The sequence below is a fragment of the Globicephala melas genome, chromosome 6 (genome assembly GCF_963455315.2).
Source record: "Globicephala melas chromosome 6, mGloMel1.2, whole genome shotgun sequence".
NCBI classification, from domain to species: domain Eukaryota; kingdom Metazoa; phylum Chordata; class Mammalia; order Artiodactyla; family Delphinidae; genus Globicephala; species Globicephala melas.
The window spans coordinates 2,262,724-2,280,314 of NC_083319.1; the positions used below are offsets into that span (position 1 = coordinate 2,262,724).

The 17,591-nt window shown below is 65.9% G+C and overlaps 3 protein-coding genes across 21 annotated transcripts in view; 1 reads left to right on the forward strand and 2 right to left on the reverse strand.

Moving 5' to 3' along the window:
* Positions 1-1,241, reverse strand: part of KCNT1 (potassium sodium-activated channel subfamily T member 1) — a 70,605-nt gene extending 69,364 nt beyond the window's left edge. For 2 of the 12 annotated variants that reach the window (XM_060300181.1, XM_060300173.1), the window contains exon 1: positions 938-1,233. In XM_060300181.1, coding sequence (XP_060156164.1) covers positions 938-1,200 — 263 coding nt within the window. In that variant the 5' untranslated portion in view covers positions 1,201-1,233. Of the gene's footprint in view, positions 1-330; positions 562-937 lie in introns of those variants that run through there. The other 10 variants (XM_060300175.1, XM_060300174.1, XM_060300179.1 and 7 more) reach the window with 10 other exon arrangements.
* Positions 24-8,582, forward strand: SOHLH1 (spermatogenesis and oogenesis specific basic helix-loop-helix 1). Of its 8 annotated transcripts, none has more exons than XM_060300189.1 (8): positions 24-98; positions 4,806-4,943; positions 5,376-5,523; positions 6,005-6,108; positions 6,197-6,240; positions 6,909-7,086; positions 7,578-7,648; positions 8,246-8,582. In XM_060300189.1, exons 1-8 carry the CDS (start codon positions 25-27, stop codon positions 8,461-8,463), a joined length of 975 nt encoding a protein of 324 aa, XP_060156172.1. In that variant the 5' UTR covers position 24; the 3' UTR covers positions 8,464-8,582. The 8 variants fall into 8 exon arrangements, with proteins under 8 accessions (XP_060156172.1, XP_060156169.1, XP_060156171.1 ...); XM_060300186.1 differs by lacking the exon at positions 24-98 and adding exons at positions 1,405-3,289; positions 3,711-3,805 and having other exon boundaries at positions 4,806-5,523; XM_060300188.1 differs by lacking the exon at positions 24-98 and adding exons at positions 1,405-3,183; positions 3,711-3,805 and having other exon boundaries at positions 4,806-5,523.
* Positions 8,583-14,458: 5,876 nt separating this feature from the next.
* On the reverse strand, positions 14,459-16,780 carry LCN9 (lipocalin 9). Its single transcript, XM_060299903.1, has 6 exons — positions 16,685-16,780; positions 16,448-16,581; positions 16,118-16,191; positions 15,651-15,761; positions 15,038-15,234; positions 14,459-14,537 (listed from the first exon to the last, which is right to left on the reverse strand). Exons 1-5 carry the CDS (start codon positions 16,778-16,780, stop codon positions 15,062-15,064), a joined length of 588 nt encoding a protein of 195 aa, XP_060155886.1. The 3' UTR covers positions 14,459-14,537; positions 15,038-15,061.
* Positions 16,781-17,591: the final 811 nt, after the last annotated feature.

Genomic DNA, 17,591 nt, shown 5'->3' on the forward strand with positions numbered 1-17,591 from the left:
AGCACAGCACCTGGCCCCTCTGGCATGCCAGGCACTCCAGCTTCCTGCCCTCAGGGTCTGCGCCTCGTGGTGCCTGGGAGATGCTCACAGCCCCGCAGGTAAGAATGGCCACACTCTGGCCACCTGCTGGTCATCTGAGTAAGGGCTCGCCTCACTGCGACCGGGTCCTGAAGGGCACCCCTGTTCCCCACGCTCCCCACGCTCCCCACGCTCCAGGGTCCTGGGGAGCAGGTAGTCCTGGGAAGTGGGGATTTGAGGATGAAAGGCCCTGGGGTGGCACGAGCCCCGTCCGGGGTCCCTCCACGTGGGGGAGGGCACTGCAGACCGTACCTGGCGGCGCATCGGCCGTCGTCGAACACGAAGGTCCGGTTGGTGTGGCCCCCGCCGCGCGCCCCCCTGTAAACACCCCCCGGGCTGTGCGCCCCGTCCGGGAGCGGCATTGGGCTGGCGGCGGCTGCGACTCGGAGCCGAGGAGCAAACGAGTCGGGAGCGATTGGCGACTTCTTCCCCCGCTTTGCCCTGAAACACTTTTCTCTGGTTACGGTGGGGGTGGGAAAAAAGAGCCTGTTCCAGGGTCGGTTCCGGCGCCTGTGCTGGAGCGCCCCCTGCCGGCCGCGTCGGGAACCAGGCTGAGGACGGTGTGGTGGACCGCCCGCATCCCACCCCGGGGACCCGTCTCCATCGCGACGCTCGGCACCCCCGTAATCCCGGGAAACCGGACAGAGGCTCTTCGAAGGCTAGAAAACCCTAAGAGCGCCCCCAGGGGCAGGGGTGCATGGTGGGAGGGGCTCCGAGAGGGCTGGGGGCCTCTGGGCGCTTCCTGTTTAAAGCGCGAGCATCGGCGATGGCGCCTGCGCTGCTCGATCCTGCCCTCGCTCTGAGCCGCTGGGAGCGGCGGCCGATCAGCACCTGCCCCACCCCCATCCCCCCACGGCACCTGTCACTCCTGCAGAGGCCTGCACCCAGACCCCGTCTGTCTGTCCTCGCGGCACACCCGGGAGGCCGCTGGGCCCGGAGAAGGAAGGGAGGTCGGACCCCTGGAGGCAGGAGTGATTGCACGCTGCCACCTGCCGCCGCCGGCGCCTCTGCGGCGCGCGGCCGCCCTGCTCTGCTCTCGCCGCAGCCCCACACGGAGCACCTGGCAAACAGGCAGAGGAGGGCCCGCAGCCTGCTGCAACCCCACGACCCAAAGGAAGGCATCCAGGAAGCGGGGGGATCCGCTGGAGGGCCCCACACGCTCACACTGCCACTCTGGCTCAGCTGCTCCCCACCCCCGCAGGTAGAACCCTCTATTCTGTCCCCAGTGCTGGCCTGACCCTCACTGAACCATAAGCGTGGCGGAAACACAGAGGAATAGACAGGGAAGGGAGGCGTCTCCCAAAGAACGGCGAGGGACTGCGGCGAGGGACTGCGGCGTCAGGCGGGGGTGGGGGAGCTGAGCCAGCATCACCCGCGCAGCTCATCTCACCTCACGGCCTGGGGCACCAACCCAGCCACCCACAGCGGGGTGGTCAGTGCAGGGGCTGTCAGGGCGGAGCTGGGCCAGCTGATTTGGAGGGTGCATGGCATGTACTTCGTGATCCTGACATCTGCAAGAGTCTCAAGTCCCATCCCTGTTTACTTCCAGAAAACAGCAAGCTGAACAGACACTGTGTGTGCGCGCGCGTGTGTGTGAACTTGGCAAAGGCATGGCTTGCCCCCAAGTCCCCAGAAGGAGTGCAGCCTGTCCCCAGGCTCATCCTCAGTCTTACCTCTTGGGCACTTTCCCTACTTCCTCCTGAGAGGAGGATGCTGCTGCAAGAGTGCCACCCACCCCTGGCCCCCAGCAGGTCTCTACCCTCCCCCAGGACTCCTGCCAGGGTGTGTCCATCTTGCGGGCCCCTTGGAGGTGCCCTCTGGCTGGCTGGTCCACGAGATGACTGGCATGCTGTCAGTGACGGGAAACTCTGGCAAGCCCGGTAACATTCCTGAGAGCTTCAGAGAAACCAAAACTTGGCTCCTCTCTACCAAGTAGGAGCCAAGCCCCTAGAACAATGGCGTGTCCATCCCTCCCCAGCCAGGAGCAGGAAGGGGAGAGAGCCCCAGGCCCTGGCTTCCAGCCCACCTGCTCCAGCAAAGCAGCCCAGCAGATGGGATCTCTCCGCCAAAGCCCCCACTGTGCCCCTGGACACCCGGGCCAACATGCTCTGCGGGGTCTGCCCTGGCACTGCCCTCTCTTGGGCACGGGGGACCCTCCCAGGGCAAGGAGCCGGGCTTCTCGCACCTCCCGTAAATGCCGGGCCGTACGTGCTGGCAGAACCAGCCATCCCCAGCCTTCCCTGGACTCAACACAGAAGCCAGGCTGTGGGCTGCGCAGGACTGGACAGCAGAGGCCCTGGAGCGCCCCCTTCTGTCGGGAGTGCGGGCCTAGCACATGGGCCCTGGCCTCCTGGCTCCCCAACCTGATCTCCGGCCCACCCATCCTCACAGCATCACCCTCGATCGCGAGGCGACTTCTGTCCCCTGCCCAGCCCTCCCTTTATCCCAGGCCCGGCCTCCTGGGGTTCTGCCGCCTCTCCTGCATGGCCTGACTCCACGTGCAACATGTTACCGCCCCCGCCAGTCCCCCAGCATCTGACCTGTGGCCCCAGCCTGGGCTGGCCGGCCCCTCCCCCATGCCACCTTCAGGACTCAGCTGAGCAGAGTGGAGACGTGGGCCCAGGCCCTCAAGTGGCAGGACCTCCCACGGCTGCACTTCGCCCATCTCTGGGTGCTCCCGCCGCCCAAAGCCCCACCCCAGGACGCCCACCTGCAGGCCTGAGCCCCTCCTCGGTTGGAGACAGGTTTCCTGCTTCCCGGGGGGCAGGGGCTCTGCTCTGTCACCTGGTTCCGTCCCAGGCCCAGCACCTGGGGCGCACTTTGACCACCGCAGTGACACCTGCCCCAGCTCCCTCTTGCCTCGCTTCCCTGTGAACTCGCCCAGCAACTGCCCCCCACGCCCACAACAGCCCACAGCACTGCTCTGAAGTCCTCCTGACTGAAATAGAGCTTTAGTATCCTCCCCTCCCCTTAAAGGTCCACCTCTCTGAAAAAGGACCAGTCTCCACTTTCCCCTTCCTCCCTCCCTTCCTTCCATCACTCCTCCAACAAAGCCCCGGTGGGCTTCATGTCCAGCACTGGGACGGCCCCTGGAGACCCAGCGAGGTGCGCACAGACCTGGAACCACTCACACTGTGCACTAAAAGCGGGCAGAGTGAGGTGTTTGGGGAGCTCCCCGCCCAGAAGCTGCTGGAGACGGGGGCTTCGTGGAGTGAGTCTGCATCTGGAGGTGGGGGGCGGGGAGGGAGAGCAGGAGCGAAGGCCTGTGTGAGGGCAGAGCCAGGGCTCAGCCCCGAGAATGAAGGTCCGGGCCTGGGGCAGGCAGGCGGCAGGGGTGGGAGAGGCAGGAAGGCCAGCCAGCCTTCAGGCAAGCCCGGGTGCTAGGGAAGGCACAGAGAGGGTGCGTGGGATCGGAGACAAGGCTGGGAGGCGCCTGCATGCCTCCTGGCTCCTGAGTGGGCGGTGGCACTGGCTTAGGCAGAGCTTCCCCTGCAAGAGATGCCATCTGGGGGACGGGCACAAGTGAACCTTGGACCTGCAGGCCCTCAGAGGCAGGTGGGGCCCTCTGCCCATCCTTAACCGGCCGGAGTCCCATAGATCTTAGCTGACCAGCCTCCCCGCTCCCATCTTAGCTCCCCTACCCGGGCCTCAACGTCCCCCACGGGCCACACTGATCCTGAAACCTTCTCCTCCCACACCTGTAGCTCCCCGGCCCCTCTGCGCTCAGGTAAGTCCAACTCCTCCTGCCACACAGGGGATCCTACCTGCCCACCTCACCCACGTGCCAGCCCAGGGAACCGCCTGGGCTCGCGTTCTTTCCTGCTTGGGACGCAGCCCAGCTCGCTCCTGAAAACCACCTCGCCCTGAGGACACCCTCCTGCCCCTCCCTCCACATATTCGTAGTCTACTTGGCCCCCCCAGTCGTGAGACCCTTGAGGGTAGCGCCCAGCTCGGGGCTGGCACCCGGGGGCGCCCGCGGTGGGTAGGTGAGGGGAGACCCCACTGAGCGGGAGCTGCGCCGACCACCCGGAAGGGGTGGAAGAAGCCCACCTACTCTGACCACCTACCCCAGCCGCCGCTTCTTTCTGGCAACTTCTCGGCGAGCGGAGCTTCACTGCACGCGGGCGTGCGGCGGGGCAGAGCGCATGTGAGGGAGGCGGGGCGCGTGGGGGCAGGGCGCGCGTGGGGGCGGGCCAGGTGCTGCCTGGGCGGGAAGCACGTGGGGGTGGGCCGAGTGCACGTGAGGGGGAGGGGCTGCAGGACGGCCTGCGCGGGGCGGGGCGCACGTGGGGGCCCGGGCGCGTTGCTGGCCTCTCCACTAGCTCCAGCTGCGTGCCTATGGCGTTCAGGGCTCTTGCGTCAGACGCTGGGCTTCCCGGAGCCCCTGGCTCCGAGGGGTGCAGGTGAGAATTGGGGGGGGTTGCCGGAGGGGGTCAGCTGGAACGCTCCTGCTTGGGGGTGCTCGGGGTGTCCAGACCTGGCGCTTCTATCCAATTCAAATGCACCGAATCCCCGTCCCCACCCAGCTTGGCCCGCCTGGGGCAGAACCCCGACCCCCGGCCCTTTGGGGGAAAGAGGGAGGGGTGCCAAGAGGTAGGGCCCAGGGCCGTGTTCCTGGGCGACCCAGGCCTTGTCCTGCGCCCGCCTCCCAAGATGTCCATCACCGCCTCGGGGCTCCGGGGGCGTTTTCTGGGATCACAGAGCCTGGCGCTCTTGGCCTTTTTCAGCAGCGGCCCTTTCCTGTTTGGGACCCAGTTACGCTGCGAGGATCTCTGCCACGGCTCAGGCCAGGCCAAGGCCCCTGCGGTGGCCAAGGGTCCAGTCTCCTACCTCCCACGGAACGTGCTCAGCGAGAGGCAGCGCAGGTGGGGGCCGCGCAGTGGGGTTGGGGGTCAGAGGAGGTCAGGTTTGTGCCCGCGAGCTGGTTTCAGGTGGCTGGGACAGGCTCGTGCCGTCTGTCGGGTAAGGGAATGCTTAGTACATCCCCGAGGTGAATATAACACACGTTTTTGGGGGTGGGGGTCCCAAGGGCCACCGTTGCAGCCCTTTCTTTGACCCGAAGTCCTGGGCACCTCGAGGTTGTGCATGTGCCACCGACACCCTCAGGCAGTGACGGTGCAGGCTTGGGTCGCCCGCGGCAAATATCTGGATAGCCTGCAGCTTGGGGTCCAGGGCCCTGGGCCAGTGTGTGTGCTGACACGATCCGTAAAGGGCTCAGGGGGCTCTGGTGGCTGCGGTGCTTTTTCCGGGTCAAGGCCAGACTGCCCCATGGTCGGTGGTCACTTCCCTGGAGGCAGGAAGCGGATCTCCTTGAGCTGTGAGCGCCTGCGGGCCCTGCTGCCCCAGTTCGACGGCCGGCGGGAGGACATGGCTTCAGTCCTGGAGATGTCGGTGCAGTTCCTCCGGCTCGCCAGCGCCCTGGTGCCCGGCTGGGAGAAGCACGCTGTGAGTTCTCCTGCGGCAGCCCTGTCAGCCCTCTGGGGAGGAGCCGTGGGCATCCCCCCATGCCCCGGGCAGCTCTGACCACCCGGCTGCCTGGCTTCTCTCTGCCCTCCGCCTCGCACTGCCGGGGCTGCTGCATTTCTGCAGACACGCCTCCGTTTGTGCACAGCACCTCCTGCGGGAGCCCCGGGGACAAGCCGTATTCTCCATTTATGTTCCTTGTACTTTTGCCCACGGTGCTAAGGCTGGTATGGGTAAAAGGCCCATTGCTGTGAGGTCCCCGGGCGGGCATGGCCTTCAGCCTCTCTCCCGCCCCCACCCCCCAGTCTTGAGGACACGGTCTGTACTCAGGGAGGACCTCTGGGACCCTAGGCAGGGTGGCCAGTGATGGACCACAGCCTGCTTTTTTTGTGGGTTTTCTGGTTGATGGTCTCTGTTGCGTTTTTTGTGTCTATTTCCGTTTTTGGTTCTTGCTTCTTCGAAGGAGACATGGCACACGTGGCAGAAGGATGTTTTGCAGGTGGCCCTGGCGAGTCAGACCCCAGCAGGTGCCCCGGACCCCGGCGTGGGAACATCCAGCGTGACCATGTTAGTGTCCCAGTGGGGCTAGGGGACTCCCGGGCATGGTATGTGCGGACTGTTCAGAGGTTTCTCTTTCTGTCTTTGCGTGCTTCAGGCAGCAGGCTTCCCCGAGCCGTGCAGCTGCGGATGTGGACGACGGTAAGGCCCCGGTGGGGGCGGCCGCAGTGCTGGGTGGGCCGCCGGCCCTGCCTGGTGAGTGTGAGCGGGCCCTTGTCCTCCCGTCGTGCCGCCTCCGACGAGGCCCCCAGGGCAGTGTGATGACTGCACTTCCCTCATGCTGGATGCCTGCCATGGCGGTTGGTCACTGCTTGGACCACGGCTGCCAGTCTGCGAGTGCCACGGGAGGCGAGACTGTGCCTTCCCCCTCCCCTGGTGTGTTCCTCAAGGCGGGGAGGGGGTCTTGCTGTCGCCAGGGCCAGCAGCAGAGCTGGGCCCCCCAAAGAAGGTCGGGACTCAAGCTCAGGGTGTGAGGGTGCAGGGATTGCACAGCACGGTGGTCTGAGGGTGGAGTCCTTGGTCAGGAATCACGGAGATGGAGGAAGAGGTGGAAGCGTGAGGGTCCCCAGGTCCGAGTCCCCCATGGTTGACCTGAGGCCGAGTCGGCATCTCCACCAGGAAGCCTCCTTGGCCCCAGGTGTCAGGTGCCTCATCTCTGGCTATCTGTCTGTTCCTGGTTACTTGTTGGTTTTTTGTTCTTGAAATCCACGGGTTCTTTATGCAGGACACAGTGGGCAGGGACTCAGGTCTTCAGGGGAGGGCTGCTCTCCAGGTGGGGAAGGCTGACCCACGCCTCACTTCCCCCACAGAGCCGCCCAGCCTGGTCCTCCGGTCTCCAGGCCTGAGTCCCTCCAGGGCCCTGAGGCCGCCCATGCTGTGGTCGCGGCAGCCACCCTCCCCGCTGGTGAGCGAAGAGTCTCAGAGCTGCTTGGGCCGGGCTGGGTCCCCAGGTCAAGGGACTGACAAGGCCATAACGCTGGATGCCAGGTGGGTGTCCCAGTGGTGTGTGCGTGACCCGCTACATGCCTCCTCCCAGCCCTGCCCGAGCTCTGCCTGGACCCCCTGCCCGGGAAGTTTCCGCCCCTCACATCCTCAGTGTCTGCCTGGACGGCCCAGGCCGCTGGCCTGGTCCCGGAGCAGCTAGACCCTGCCACGTATGTGGCTTTCTAACGTGTTTCTGGAAACGCTGTTGTCTCCTTAATGGTCATCCGTTTTGGTTGACAGTAAGTGAGTTTGTGTTTTGCGAGCTCTACCAGCTGGGGCGTGGGCTGGGAGCTGCTGGGGCTGGAGAGGAAGCAGCAGCGGGCTGGGCTGGCTCGGGGCAGGCAGGAGGGTGGGCTCAGGGTCCGGCTGGGAGGGCGCACCCCGTTGTCTCTGAACCCACAGCTGCCTTTCAGGGCCCACGCTCTTCTCTCGAGGTGCAAGGCCTGGGGTCCAGCTGGGGTGACTCAGGGCGAGGGTGTCCTTGTTGCGTCCAGGTCTGTGTCGGGGTATGACGTCGAAGACGGGTCGTCCTTTCTGCTGACGGCCAGTCCTGACTGGTGGCTGGGTGAGTGGGGGGTGCTCGGCCCGGGCCACCTCCTCCCCTAACCTGGGACAGGCTTTGGGGTCTGGGTTGGTCCTGTTGCGGGCTGGGCAGGCAGCTGGGGCTGTTGGGGAGATGGGATGGGGTCCAGGTTGCTGTGTGACACTAAGGTCTCAGCGTCTGTCTCTGAGCTCCCGTTTTCTTCTCTGCTGGTGGTTTTGGGGACCACCGGTGGGAACGACAAGTGGTGTGTGGGGAGTTATCTGTGCGCTCGAGTGCACGGCAACACGGGGTTGCGTGTGTGTGGCTGCGAGTCAGTTTCAGAGCCTTCTCCCGAGACCTCGTCCCCACAGAGGCGTCTGGACGTGCGATGAGTCCCGTGTCTGCAGGATTTGGCTTCATGGGGTGGGGGAGCCCCTTCCTGGTTCTGCGTCTCAAGCAGGGCCGGCAGGAGTGGGCCCACCCACCTGGTCAGGGGTCCTCTGTTCCCACCTCAAGGATGAGGGCTTCCTGGTTGGGTGGGACAGATGGGCAGAGGGGGGCCCCCTTCTGCACACTGAGTCCACTCTGCGTGCCCTGGGGTACCTGCCTGTTCTGCTGACACGTCCCGTCTGCTTCCAGGGTCCCTGGAGGGCAGAGGCAGCAGTGCCCCTTTTCGGGTCCCCGCCAGGAGCAGCGTGCTGGACAGGGCAGAGCCCAGCTTCCTGGGCGACCATGAGCCCGGCTCCCAGGACCCCCCTGACGGGCCCCTGGAGCCATGGAGCTCAGACGTGAGCTGCCCCAGCTCGGCCCTGCGGGAGGAGGTAGACACCATCTTCCCCGACTTCTTTGCTTACTGAGGGCCGGGTCGCGCCAGGCTGCAGGGCACGGGGCCTTTGCAGCAGCTCGTGCCGCACGCTTGGGCATTGCTTTTGGGGTTTGGGCTGCAGCTGTGCTCTAATTCCAGCGAGGCTGTGGGGCGGGGGGCTGGGGAAGCGGAGGCTGGATATTAAAAGAGGAAAAGCAGTGTTTCTGGAGGAAGCAAAACTTGTGTAGATTTCGTGTAATTAATGCGATTCACTGGGCAGATGGTGCAGCTTCTGTTCAAAGTGCAGCCACCCCTGCCTGGGGATTTGTTCCTATGATGTTCCTGGCCTGGGGGATCCCTAAATAACCCGGCCCTGGGGCTAGGGAAGGGAGGGGTCCACAGATGAGGAATTGTGTCCTTGGTCTGCTCCCCAAGAGGCAGGCGTGGGACCCAACTCCCTGCGCCCGTGAGGCTGGTCAGAGGGGCCCCACAGAGGTCCATTGGGGAGGCCTCTTTCCGGACCAGCGGGGGCGCCTGGGAAAGGAACCACCTCTGCCTTCGAGGTGCTGGCCTTGGTGCTCCCCGTGCAGGGCCCGTTGGGGGGCGTGGGACGGAGGCCGCTTGGCTTTCGCGTCTGGACCCTCAGCTGCTCCCGTCCCCAAGGATCGGGGAGGCACTGGCTTCCTGTGAGGAGTGACCCTGCCTGAATCCCATCACCTTTCAGTCACAGCGAAGGCGGTGCCAGTCTCTGACCCAAGCTGGTCAGGGGCTCAGCCCACCCTGATCCCTGCTTGTCCCTTTCTGGAGCCCTGGGCATCTTCACCCCAGCACCCTGGGAGGGAGGCCCGGGAGCTGGGACTCAACTTGTTCAAAAGCCTGACTGAGACCCCCAGCGGGTGGGTGGACTCACCCTGACCCTTAAACTCCCCACTTAGACCTTTAGAAGGCGAGGGGCAGGACCCCACCTCGGGTGGCAGGAGGGCTCACTTGCGCTGCCTCCAGCTGGTGAAGGAGGGGGGGGCGCTCGGAGCTGGTGTTGAGAAGGGTCCAGGGGCCCAGGCAGGCTGGCGGGGCCAGAGCAGGGGTGGGTGAGTGGCGCCTGCCCCATCGTGGGAGGAGAGCAGCCGTCAACCCTGCACCTGGGCCAGGGTCCTGGGTCGGGTCCCGCAGGCCCTGGGACCACGAGCACAAAGCTGCTGCGTCAGACAGGGCGCCGCTGCAGATGCCCAGACGGGACGGGCGTCGCTGCAGACGCCCAGACGGGACGGGCAGCGCTGCAGACGCCCCGACGGGACGGGCAGCGCTGCAGACGCCCCGACGGGACGGGCAGCGCTGCAGACGCCCCGACGGGACGGGCAGCGCTGCAGACGCCCAGACGGGACGGGCGCCGCTGCAGACGCCCACACGGGACGGGCGCTGCTGCAGATGCCCACATGGGACGGGCGCCGCTCCAGATGCCCACACGGGACGGACGGCCGTCTGGGGCCAGACCTCCCTCACTGCCTGGGGGAGTGCTGGGAAAGCTGACCCCCCTCCAAGGTGGGGAGAAGAAAGGGCTGCCGCCCGGGCCTGGTGGGGGCTGGGCTGTCACGGCTGCTGGAGCGGAAAGGAGCTGGGGGTCCCGGAAACAGCTTGCTTTCCACCCCTCCCCTGCTCTGGCCCTTTTCTAAGCAAATTACCCTGTTGGCTGCAGTTGGGTGTTCGGGGTGGATTTAGAAAGCACGGTGGTGACTACAGGCTTGTTTTGGGGAGTGAGGGGGTTTCAGCATAACACCCCCAGCTCTCTAGGTGACCTGCTCTCCTCCCCCCACCCCCAGGGGCTCCCGGAAGTAGGACAGTGGCTGCTGCTTGCACGGAGGGGGACGTGGGGCTCGGCAGGACCCCAGACACCCTCAGGCTGCACCCTCTCCCAGGTCCACCGACCTCTCAGCCCCGGGCATTGTTGCTGGGCAGTGTCTGTGGCTGCGCCTTGGGGTCTGTCAGCCGGCTGAGCTGGGAGGTGGCCAGCTGCTCTGCCAGCACCGCCGTCCACCCTCCCCGAGCCCTGCCTCCCCTTCCTCTGCCGCCTCCCGCCCTCCCTGCTGCCCATCTTCCTCCTTGAACTTCAAGGCCACCTTGGGTCACTCCCCATTGGTGTCGTGGTCAGGGTGCTCAGGGCTGCCCAGGAGCCTCACACGGCGTCTGGTCACGGGTCCTGACCTGGAGCCTGGCACAGCCAAGGGCCTCCCTGCCCACCTGGGAGGGGCCGGCCACTGCTCATCCTCAGGGGTCTGGAGAGCACGGTGCCAGGGCCTTGCCTACCACCAACGTGACCTTCTCTTGGTAAGGCCAGGCCCATCCTGTCCATCTCCTACCCAGGTGCCCAATGAGTGAGAGACATGGTTCCCTCGCTTCAGGCCTCAGCCCTCCCGAGACCCTCGCCCAACCAGCCTGGCCTCAGTGTGCCCGCCCCCCACCCCCCGTGGGGGGACACCTGGGCAAAGGACAGGCCCCACCTGCCCTGGAAGCTGGACTCCACAGGCCTGAAGGAGCCAGAAACAGGCTCAGTCTTCCTCCAGCCCCGCCTTTGGTCTCTCGAAACCCAGGACACCTCGTCACCCCCCAGCGGGCGCTACAGCATGCCCCCTGGGCACAGCAGGGTGCCCATGGCATGACAGGGTCCCCAGGGCAGCCATGCCCAGGCCCACCTGGCTTCAATGTTTTCTTCAGGGTCGTACCTGACGCTGGGGAGGGTGGGGGCCTTGGTCTGGCCCTCCTGTGCAGGGGTCAGAGCTGCAGCTCACGCCGTGGCCGGGAGCCAGTGTCCCCTGTGGTGCTGGACCTGGTCACCTTCCAGGGCCCACCATGAGTCCCTCCCTCTCCTCCTTTTTCCAGAACCTTCTGGAATCTTTTTGACTCTTCCAGAGGAGAAGAGGACACTTGTGGCCACGTGCTGGTGGACAGGGCGGGGGCAGCTAAGCCGTATGATGGAGGCGTGGGGTCTAGGGAGGTCCCAGGGATGTGGGTCCTGATTCTTCTCTCAAGGGGTCTCAGCAGAAATGGGCTTCGGGGCTGGTGGTCAGAAGGGGTACAAACGGAGGTGGTCCCCTTCCCTCGCGGGTCCTGTCTGGCCGTCTCTAACCCGTCTGGGACCTGCGGGTGGCCCCAAGCTCCTCGACACAGGCAGCTGGTGCCCTCGGAGCTGCGGACCCTGCAGAGGCAGCAGCCCAGGGAGGCCCTGGCGCCCACAGTGTCCACTCGTGGACCAGCGGGTCAGCGCCCCACCTGCTGCTTATGGGGCTAGAGGAGGTGGCATGTGCAGAGCCATGGCAAGGGGGGCCTGGGCTCCCGTGCATTCCAAAGCCGCTGCCATTGGATGGGGCCTGGGTGCCAGGGCAGGGAGCACCCAGCGAGGCCAGAGTTGGTGTCTGGTTTGTCCAGGGCCTGGCCAGCCCTTCCTGCAGGGGGTGCCCTTGGTGGTGCCGGTTCTAAGGAACCTCCCCGAGCCCCAGGGACATGGCTGTCTCTGCTTCTGAGGGCGGTGGGAGAGAAGCTTCCGGATCATGTGAATTTCCCCCGTCTCTGCTGATGGGGTCGAGCTGATGTGCCCAGTTCCTGCATTTGCCTTCGGGAGAGTCAGGCCAGGAGCTTTCGCTGAACGGATGGATGCCCTGTGCTGCCTTCTCGGCGCAGAAAACAATCACATTACGCCTCTTAGAAATCGCATTTTATCATTGTAAGCGTGGAGGTTGGTTGCACTCGATTCATTTGAAACGCTGGGGATCCTAACCCGAAAAGGAAAGCTGTTGGTGAAGTGCGGGTTGGCAGGTGGAGGGGACACCTCGCCCAGAAGCTTCAGGGCCTGTCCCCAGGCTGACCTCCGTGGCCGCGCAGCTGCCTGGGGCAGCCGGTGGTGGGTTTGTTTCCCGGTGTTGGGGTTTCTCTGGGTGGGCCCTCCCAGGGCATCGTTCCTCAGTGAGTCCTTGCCCCCCAGCCTGCTCTGGGCCTGCTCGGGGACTGTCCCGAAAGCGCCCTGTTCCTGGGTTTGGGATGGACGTTGGAGGCCAGGTGATGGCACAGTGGCCACCAGGACGCAGACCCTTCAGCAAGGAAGAGGAGCGTGGGACCCTGGAGAACGCCCTTGGCCTCTTTGCGGGGCCGAGCTGGGCCGCTGTCCTGTCCCGGTGCTTCCTGCGGTCGCGTGTAGCCAAGCCGGCCAAGTGCGTGCGCGCAACCCAGATCCCAGGCGGCTGGGAAGTCCCTGTCCAGGCTGCCCCCCCGGTAGCCCCAGGGGTGCAGCGCCTGTGCTTCACGGGGGCTTGTGAATTGGGGCGGGGGGCAGCTTATTCAGAATGCAGCTCCTCAATCAGTGAGGGGCCAGGGGGCAGGATACCTACCGGGCACACGGCCTCTGCTGGGGCAGGTGGCTCCTGAACCCGGTGCCCTGGGTGGGGTGGTGGAAAGGGTTCTAAGCACAGAAGGACACTTGGGAGGAGTGTCGGGGCCTGCAGCGTCTCCACCCCTCATGGAGGGCAGCTCCGGGGGACGAGTCCAGCAGCATCACAGCCACAGCCTGACTCCCCGGGGTCCTCTGGAGGACACGGCTTCCCATTCCCCGGTCTTCTCTCTTAACGGCTTTTGCTTTACAAATGGGGGAGGGATTCCAGGGCTAACAGTGCCGCCAGGCACGTCTCTGGTACGTTTCAGGGTCTGAGCAGGAGAGTGTGGGAGTTCTGTCCTTGGAGGTGGTGCCGGAGGGCGGCTTCTTCCTCTGTGGTGTCAGGGCCCAGCACTCACCCCACCGTCCCCATCAGAGCATCACGGAGCCTCAAAGGACAAAGACCAGGCTTAGAAGGCTGTCCCCCACCCCTGCCACCAGCACATCCTTTTATATCCATTTGGGGTGCCCAAAGCAGGGCTGTGACCTCTGCCCCAGATGCCTTTGCCTGGCCCGTCTGAGCGCGCGTGCGCACGCATGTGCGTGGTTTGTACGCGCCCGTCTGAGCCTCTGTGTGTGTGTGTGTGTGTGTGTAACGTGTTTTGTGCGCTGTGGGAGCCCCTTGGGATCCCGGCAGGCCTGGCTTCGCACAAATGGCCCCTTGGGCTCTTTCCGAATGCACTTGACTTTCCCACGCCTGGTGGGCGGGCTCAGCTGTGCCAGGGGCTGGGTGTTGGCTGGCTGATTCCCCTGCCTGTGACATGTGCCCCGGGGTGCTGGGAGCCTGGCCCAAGACACGGCCTCGGGGGACTCTTGGCCACCGGAGAGAGCCCCCTGGCCTGGGGCGACAGTGGCCCGAGGTACAGCCCTTGGGGGAGCAAAGGGGCTCACCAGCTGTGGGGCAGGGAGCTTCCCTGAGGCTGGGGTCCAGTGGAGGGGGCCTGGCTGATGGGGGACTCAAGTGGGCCGCCCGGGCCCTGGCCCCAGGTGGGAGCCCTGGCTGGGCACTGTGTGCGTCGGAGGGGGGCTTAGGGGGTACCCACCAGGCTCTGGCAGCTCGAGGAGGGTAAGACACGTCCTCTGCTGCCTGCCCAGCCACCGTGTCCGCCCCTAGGGCCTCAGCCACTGTCATTTAGAGGAAACCAGGGTGTGGTCTGAAGGGGCCCCTAACCTGCAGGCGCTCTGCTGGCCGACCCACCGGAGCTGTGCTCTCTGCCCGGAGACCCCACTGCCGGGGTCTCACCCCACAGCACCACCACGGGGTGAGCCCTGGGGCTGCCACTGCCCGCAGCCCCGAGCCTGAGGGGACCAGGGTGGCCGTGGGGCCTGGCCTCGCCCCCTCCCTGCACCATCTCCCAGCTTCGCGCTCTGAACGGTGTCCTCGTGAACCTGTAGCAGCTTCTCCAAACCCCGTGGACGTGAGTCCAAGGCCAGCTTGGTGTCGCCAGGAGGGTCCCCATCCCCTGTCCCCAGCAGCCTTGGCCTGGGATGGGGTGTCAGTGGGCAGCTCCCGGTCACCATGCTGGCACTGGCCACGCTTGTGTTCGGGCTGAGGCCCCCCAGAGCACACTGGGTCCGGGTCAATCATTTATTGGACACAGCAGGACAGGCCTCCAGGAGGGCGGAGGCTGCTGCTAGGGGGTGGGGCAGCTGAAGGGCTCCTTGGGTTAACCGAGATCTTCTGGTCCTTCGGTGCCTGGGAGACACCCCTGTGAACAAGCGGGGGTGCGGCAGGCTCAGTGGTGGGGGACGGCGGGGGCAGACCTGCGGGAGGGGCGGGGCACTGTCTTGAGAGCCAGGGCAGCTGGCTCCCCACTGCCCCGGGCCCTCCCGCGGGTCACGGCCTGGGGGCGTCTGTTGAGGGACAGAGGAGGCGATGGGGAGGGACTTTTGTCACAGGCAGCCGCATGCCAGGCTCTGGACCCCCAAGGTCTGCCCTCTATAGTCCTCCACCTGCAGGCCCACCCCGAGTGTGTCCACAGGCCCCTCTGCCCCCCCGCTGGCCCTGCCCGTGTCAGCCTGGGTCAGCCTGATGGGCGTCCCCACCTTGGGTCCCTCCCACGCCCCCCGGCACTGCATCCTGAGTCTCCGAGACGGCAAGGCCCCGCGTGGAGCAGCTGGTAACGCATGTGCTGAGCGGCACCTGCCGCCGACCCCCACCCCCAGGGGATCCCCTGCTGCCGTCCCCACAGGGTCAGAGGTCACCCACCTGGGCCCGGCAGCCTCCCCGTTGTCAGGCGCGGGGACAGTGATCTGTGGCGAGCTGAGCGGAGGTCCGAGGCTGGGGCAGGCGTGGGCACGCATCAGTTGCGGTCACTTTGATGATGTTGGTGGGGTGAATCCCATGGCTTCTACAGTAGTTGGTAAACAGCAGCAGGGCGTCCGGGCTGGCCTCGGGTGTCCGGCCTGGGGGCACAGTGCCAGGGGCCGTCTGTCTTGCTGGTCATTTGGGACCGCGGGCGGTGGGGTTCTGGGGGCTGGGAGGCTGCCCTCTCGGGGTGTGGGCGTGGCTATGGGGACAGGCCCAGCGTTGGGGTGGGGGCAGGCTTCTTCTCTGGGTCCTGGTCGTTGCTGTCTCCTGTCCTTTGTTTACTCCACATTGGGATAAAGGGCTGGGGCCCCAGGACAGTCTGAGGGTGTCTGGGTCCAGACGGCCTCGAGGTGGCCGGGGTCCATCCTGTGTCTTGCTGCCTGTGGCCCGGTGTCCTCCCTGGGGACTGGGTGTCCCTGGAGGGGGCGGGGGGAGGGGCTCGCCCTGCCCTTGCGGGGTGGCGGGTGGTCCGCGTGTGGGCACAGGCAGGCAGGGGTCTCTGGGCACTTACTCAGCAGGTTCACCACCACCACGTCCTTCTCACGTTTCTCGCGGTGGTTGCAGAGGATGACGTAGCTCTTGGGGTCCACTTTTTCCAGGAAAAGCCTGTTCTGGTCGGCATCTGTGACCCCGGGGGTCAGGGTGGGAGGCGGGACAAGAACCAGACCCTGGGACCCCTCTGGTCCCTTCACAGGGCTGGACGACTTGCTCTTAAGGGCCAGCCGAGCCCTGGGCTGGGCAGGACCGGGTGTGGCCCTCGGGCCCTTCCCGGACGCCTCCGCCCACACGTGCCCGCCACTGCTGCCGGTGCCACGGGGGTGCCGCGCCCAGCCCGGGGACGCCGTCTCGAGGTGGGCGTCCCGGCAGCGGGGCTCCTGGCCACACTCAGCCCCGAACTGGGGGTGGCGTGGGGCCGGGCGGACGGGGCCACACTCCACCTCCAGCGGTGGGGCTGGAGGATGGCGAGTCTATACTTACCCTCCAGCCGGTACTGAAATTTCCTTTTCGTTTTATTTGCCATCATCGTAATTGGGACGCATGCACCATTTACCCTGGGAGGGGGTGACAGGTCGCCTTGGAACCCGCGTCTGGAAGGCAGGGCTCGGCCTTCTCCGTGCAGCCCCTCGGTGGGACTGGGGGAGCTCGGCCACCCTGGACCTTGGACTCTCGTGTCCGTCTCCAGGCAGCGAACCCCTCGCCCCGCCCCACATCACCTCTGAGCCCGGAAAGCAGGCTGTGAGGGGGGCGGGGGACAGGGTCGTGCGACTCACCTGGGCTCTACCCTGCCCGCACCTGCCCCTGACTTACTTCTTGTGCAGGTGGAGCTGCAGGGCCCTGGGGGTGACCTGGATACGGTGGACGAGCAGCCCCGCGTCCTTGTCCTCCTTCAGGAGTTTGGGTTGGTTGGAGGCCATCCCTGCCAAGAACCATTCGCCGCTGACCTGGGGAGCAGAGGGGGGGACGCTGGTGCCGGCCGGCCCTGTCCCTGTGGCTGCTGCCCCCAGCCGCCTCTCCATCCCACGCCCGACGGCCGCGGCTGACTACCAGAGTCTCGTTGAAGTTGGGGTCCTGGGGCCCCCAGTGCAGGGCCTGGGGGCAGCCGAGCAGGGTCAGCCCCACAGCCAGCAGCAGGAGGCTCATGGCGAGTCAGGGGGGCTGAGGGATGGCCGGCGGCACCTCGGACAGGTGTCCAGAGCCCGTGGTGGTGGCCCTTTTGTCCCCTGCTGGGAGAGGTTCCTGGCCACGTGGCAGGCTGTCACCAGCCCCCTCCCATTGACCACAATTACCTTCTATTTGTTGAGCCTGCGGCCAACAATGGCCACTTTGCCCTTGTCCACAGTCCCCCTGCCCGTGCGTGGTGCAGTCATTGCTGTTTCCAGGAACAGCGGGTGTGTCCGCCTGGGCAGGTTTCCAGGGTCCTTGTGTTCCCATCAATGATCAAGTCACAGAGCCGCTTGCTGACCTGGGCAGCCCTGAGGTCTCCCTTCTGACGGCCACCCAGACGTTTGTGTGGCTTGGTCATGGGGCCCTGGGACTCGGGGGGCGGCCCCGGGGGAGCGGCAGCCCTGGATGCCCTTCCCCACCGGGGGTTGACCGACGACCCTGGCTTGGGGGACAGGGGTGGCTCCGTGACACGGCCTGGGCCATGCTGCCGGGCGCTTCCCCTGGAGTGGACCATCTGGGCAGAGCCAGGCACAGCGGGAGTGAGGGGGCTGCAAGCGGGAGCCGGGATGTGCCCCATCTCGACTCCCCTGCTGGAGCCTGACTGAGTTTGACTCCCTCGTGCTGCACAGGGACCCCCGGGGCCGTGGGGCACAGGGCAGAGCAGCGTGAGTGCAGACACTTCCTGCCCCCCCCAACCAGGGCTGTGTCCTTAGCTCTCTGAGTCTCAGTTCCTCACCTTTGAAGGGGCAATGACGATGCTCCCTGGCTGCTGACTGCCGGCCCGTTT

Coding starts and splice junctions, on each gene's coding strand:
- SOHLH1 (XM_060300189.1), top strand. CDS start 25: ATGCCAGGCACTCCAGCTTCCTGCCCTCAGGGTCTGCGCCTCGTGGTG. Junction 4,944..5,375: donor CTCAGCGAGAGGCAGCGCAG/GTGGGGGCCGCG, acceptor CCCTGGAGGCAG/GAAGCGGATCTCCTTGAGCT. Junction 5,524..6,004: donor CCGGCTGGGAGAAGCACGCT/GTGAGTTCTCCT, acceptor GCTTCTTCGAAG/GAGACATGGCACACGTGGCA.
- LCN9 (XM_060299903.1), bottom strand. CDS start 16,780: ATGAGCCTCCTGCTGCTGGCTGTGGGGCTGACCCTGCTCGGCTGCCCC. Junction 15,762..16,117: donor ATTTCAGTACCGGCTGGAGG/GTAAGTATAGAC, acceptor CCGGGGTCACAG/ATGCCGACCAGAACAGGCTT. Junction 15,235..15,650: donor GGTGGTGGTGAACCTGCTGA/GTAAGTGCCCAG, acceptor CTGTGCCCCCAG/GCCGGACACCCGAGGCCAGC.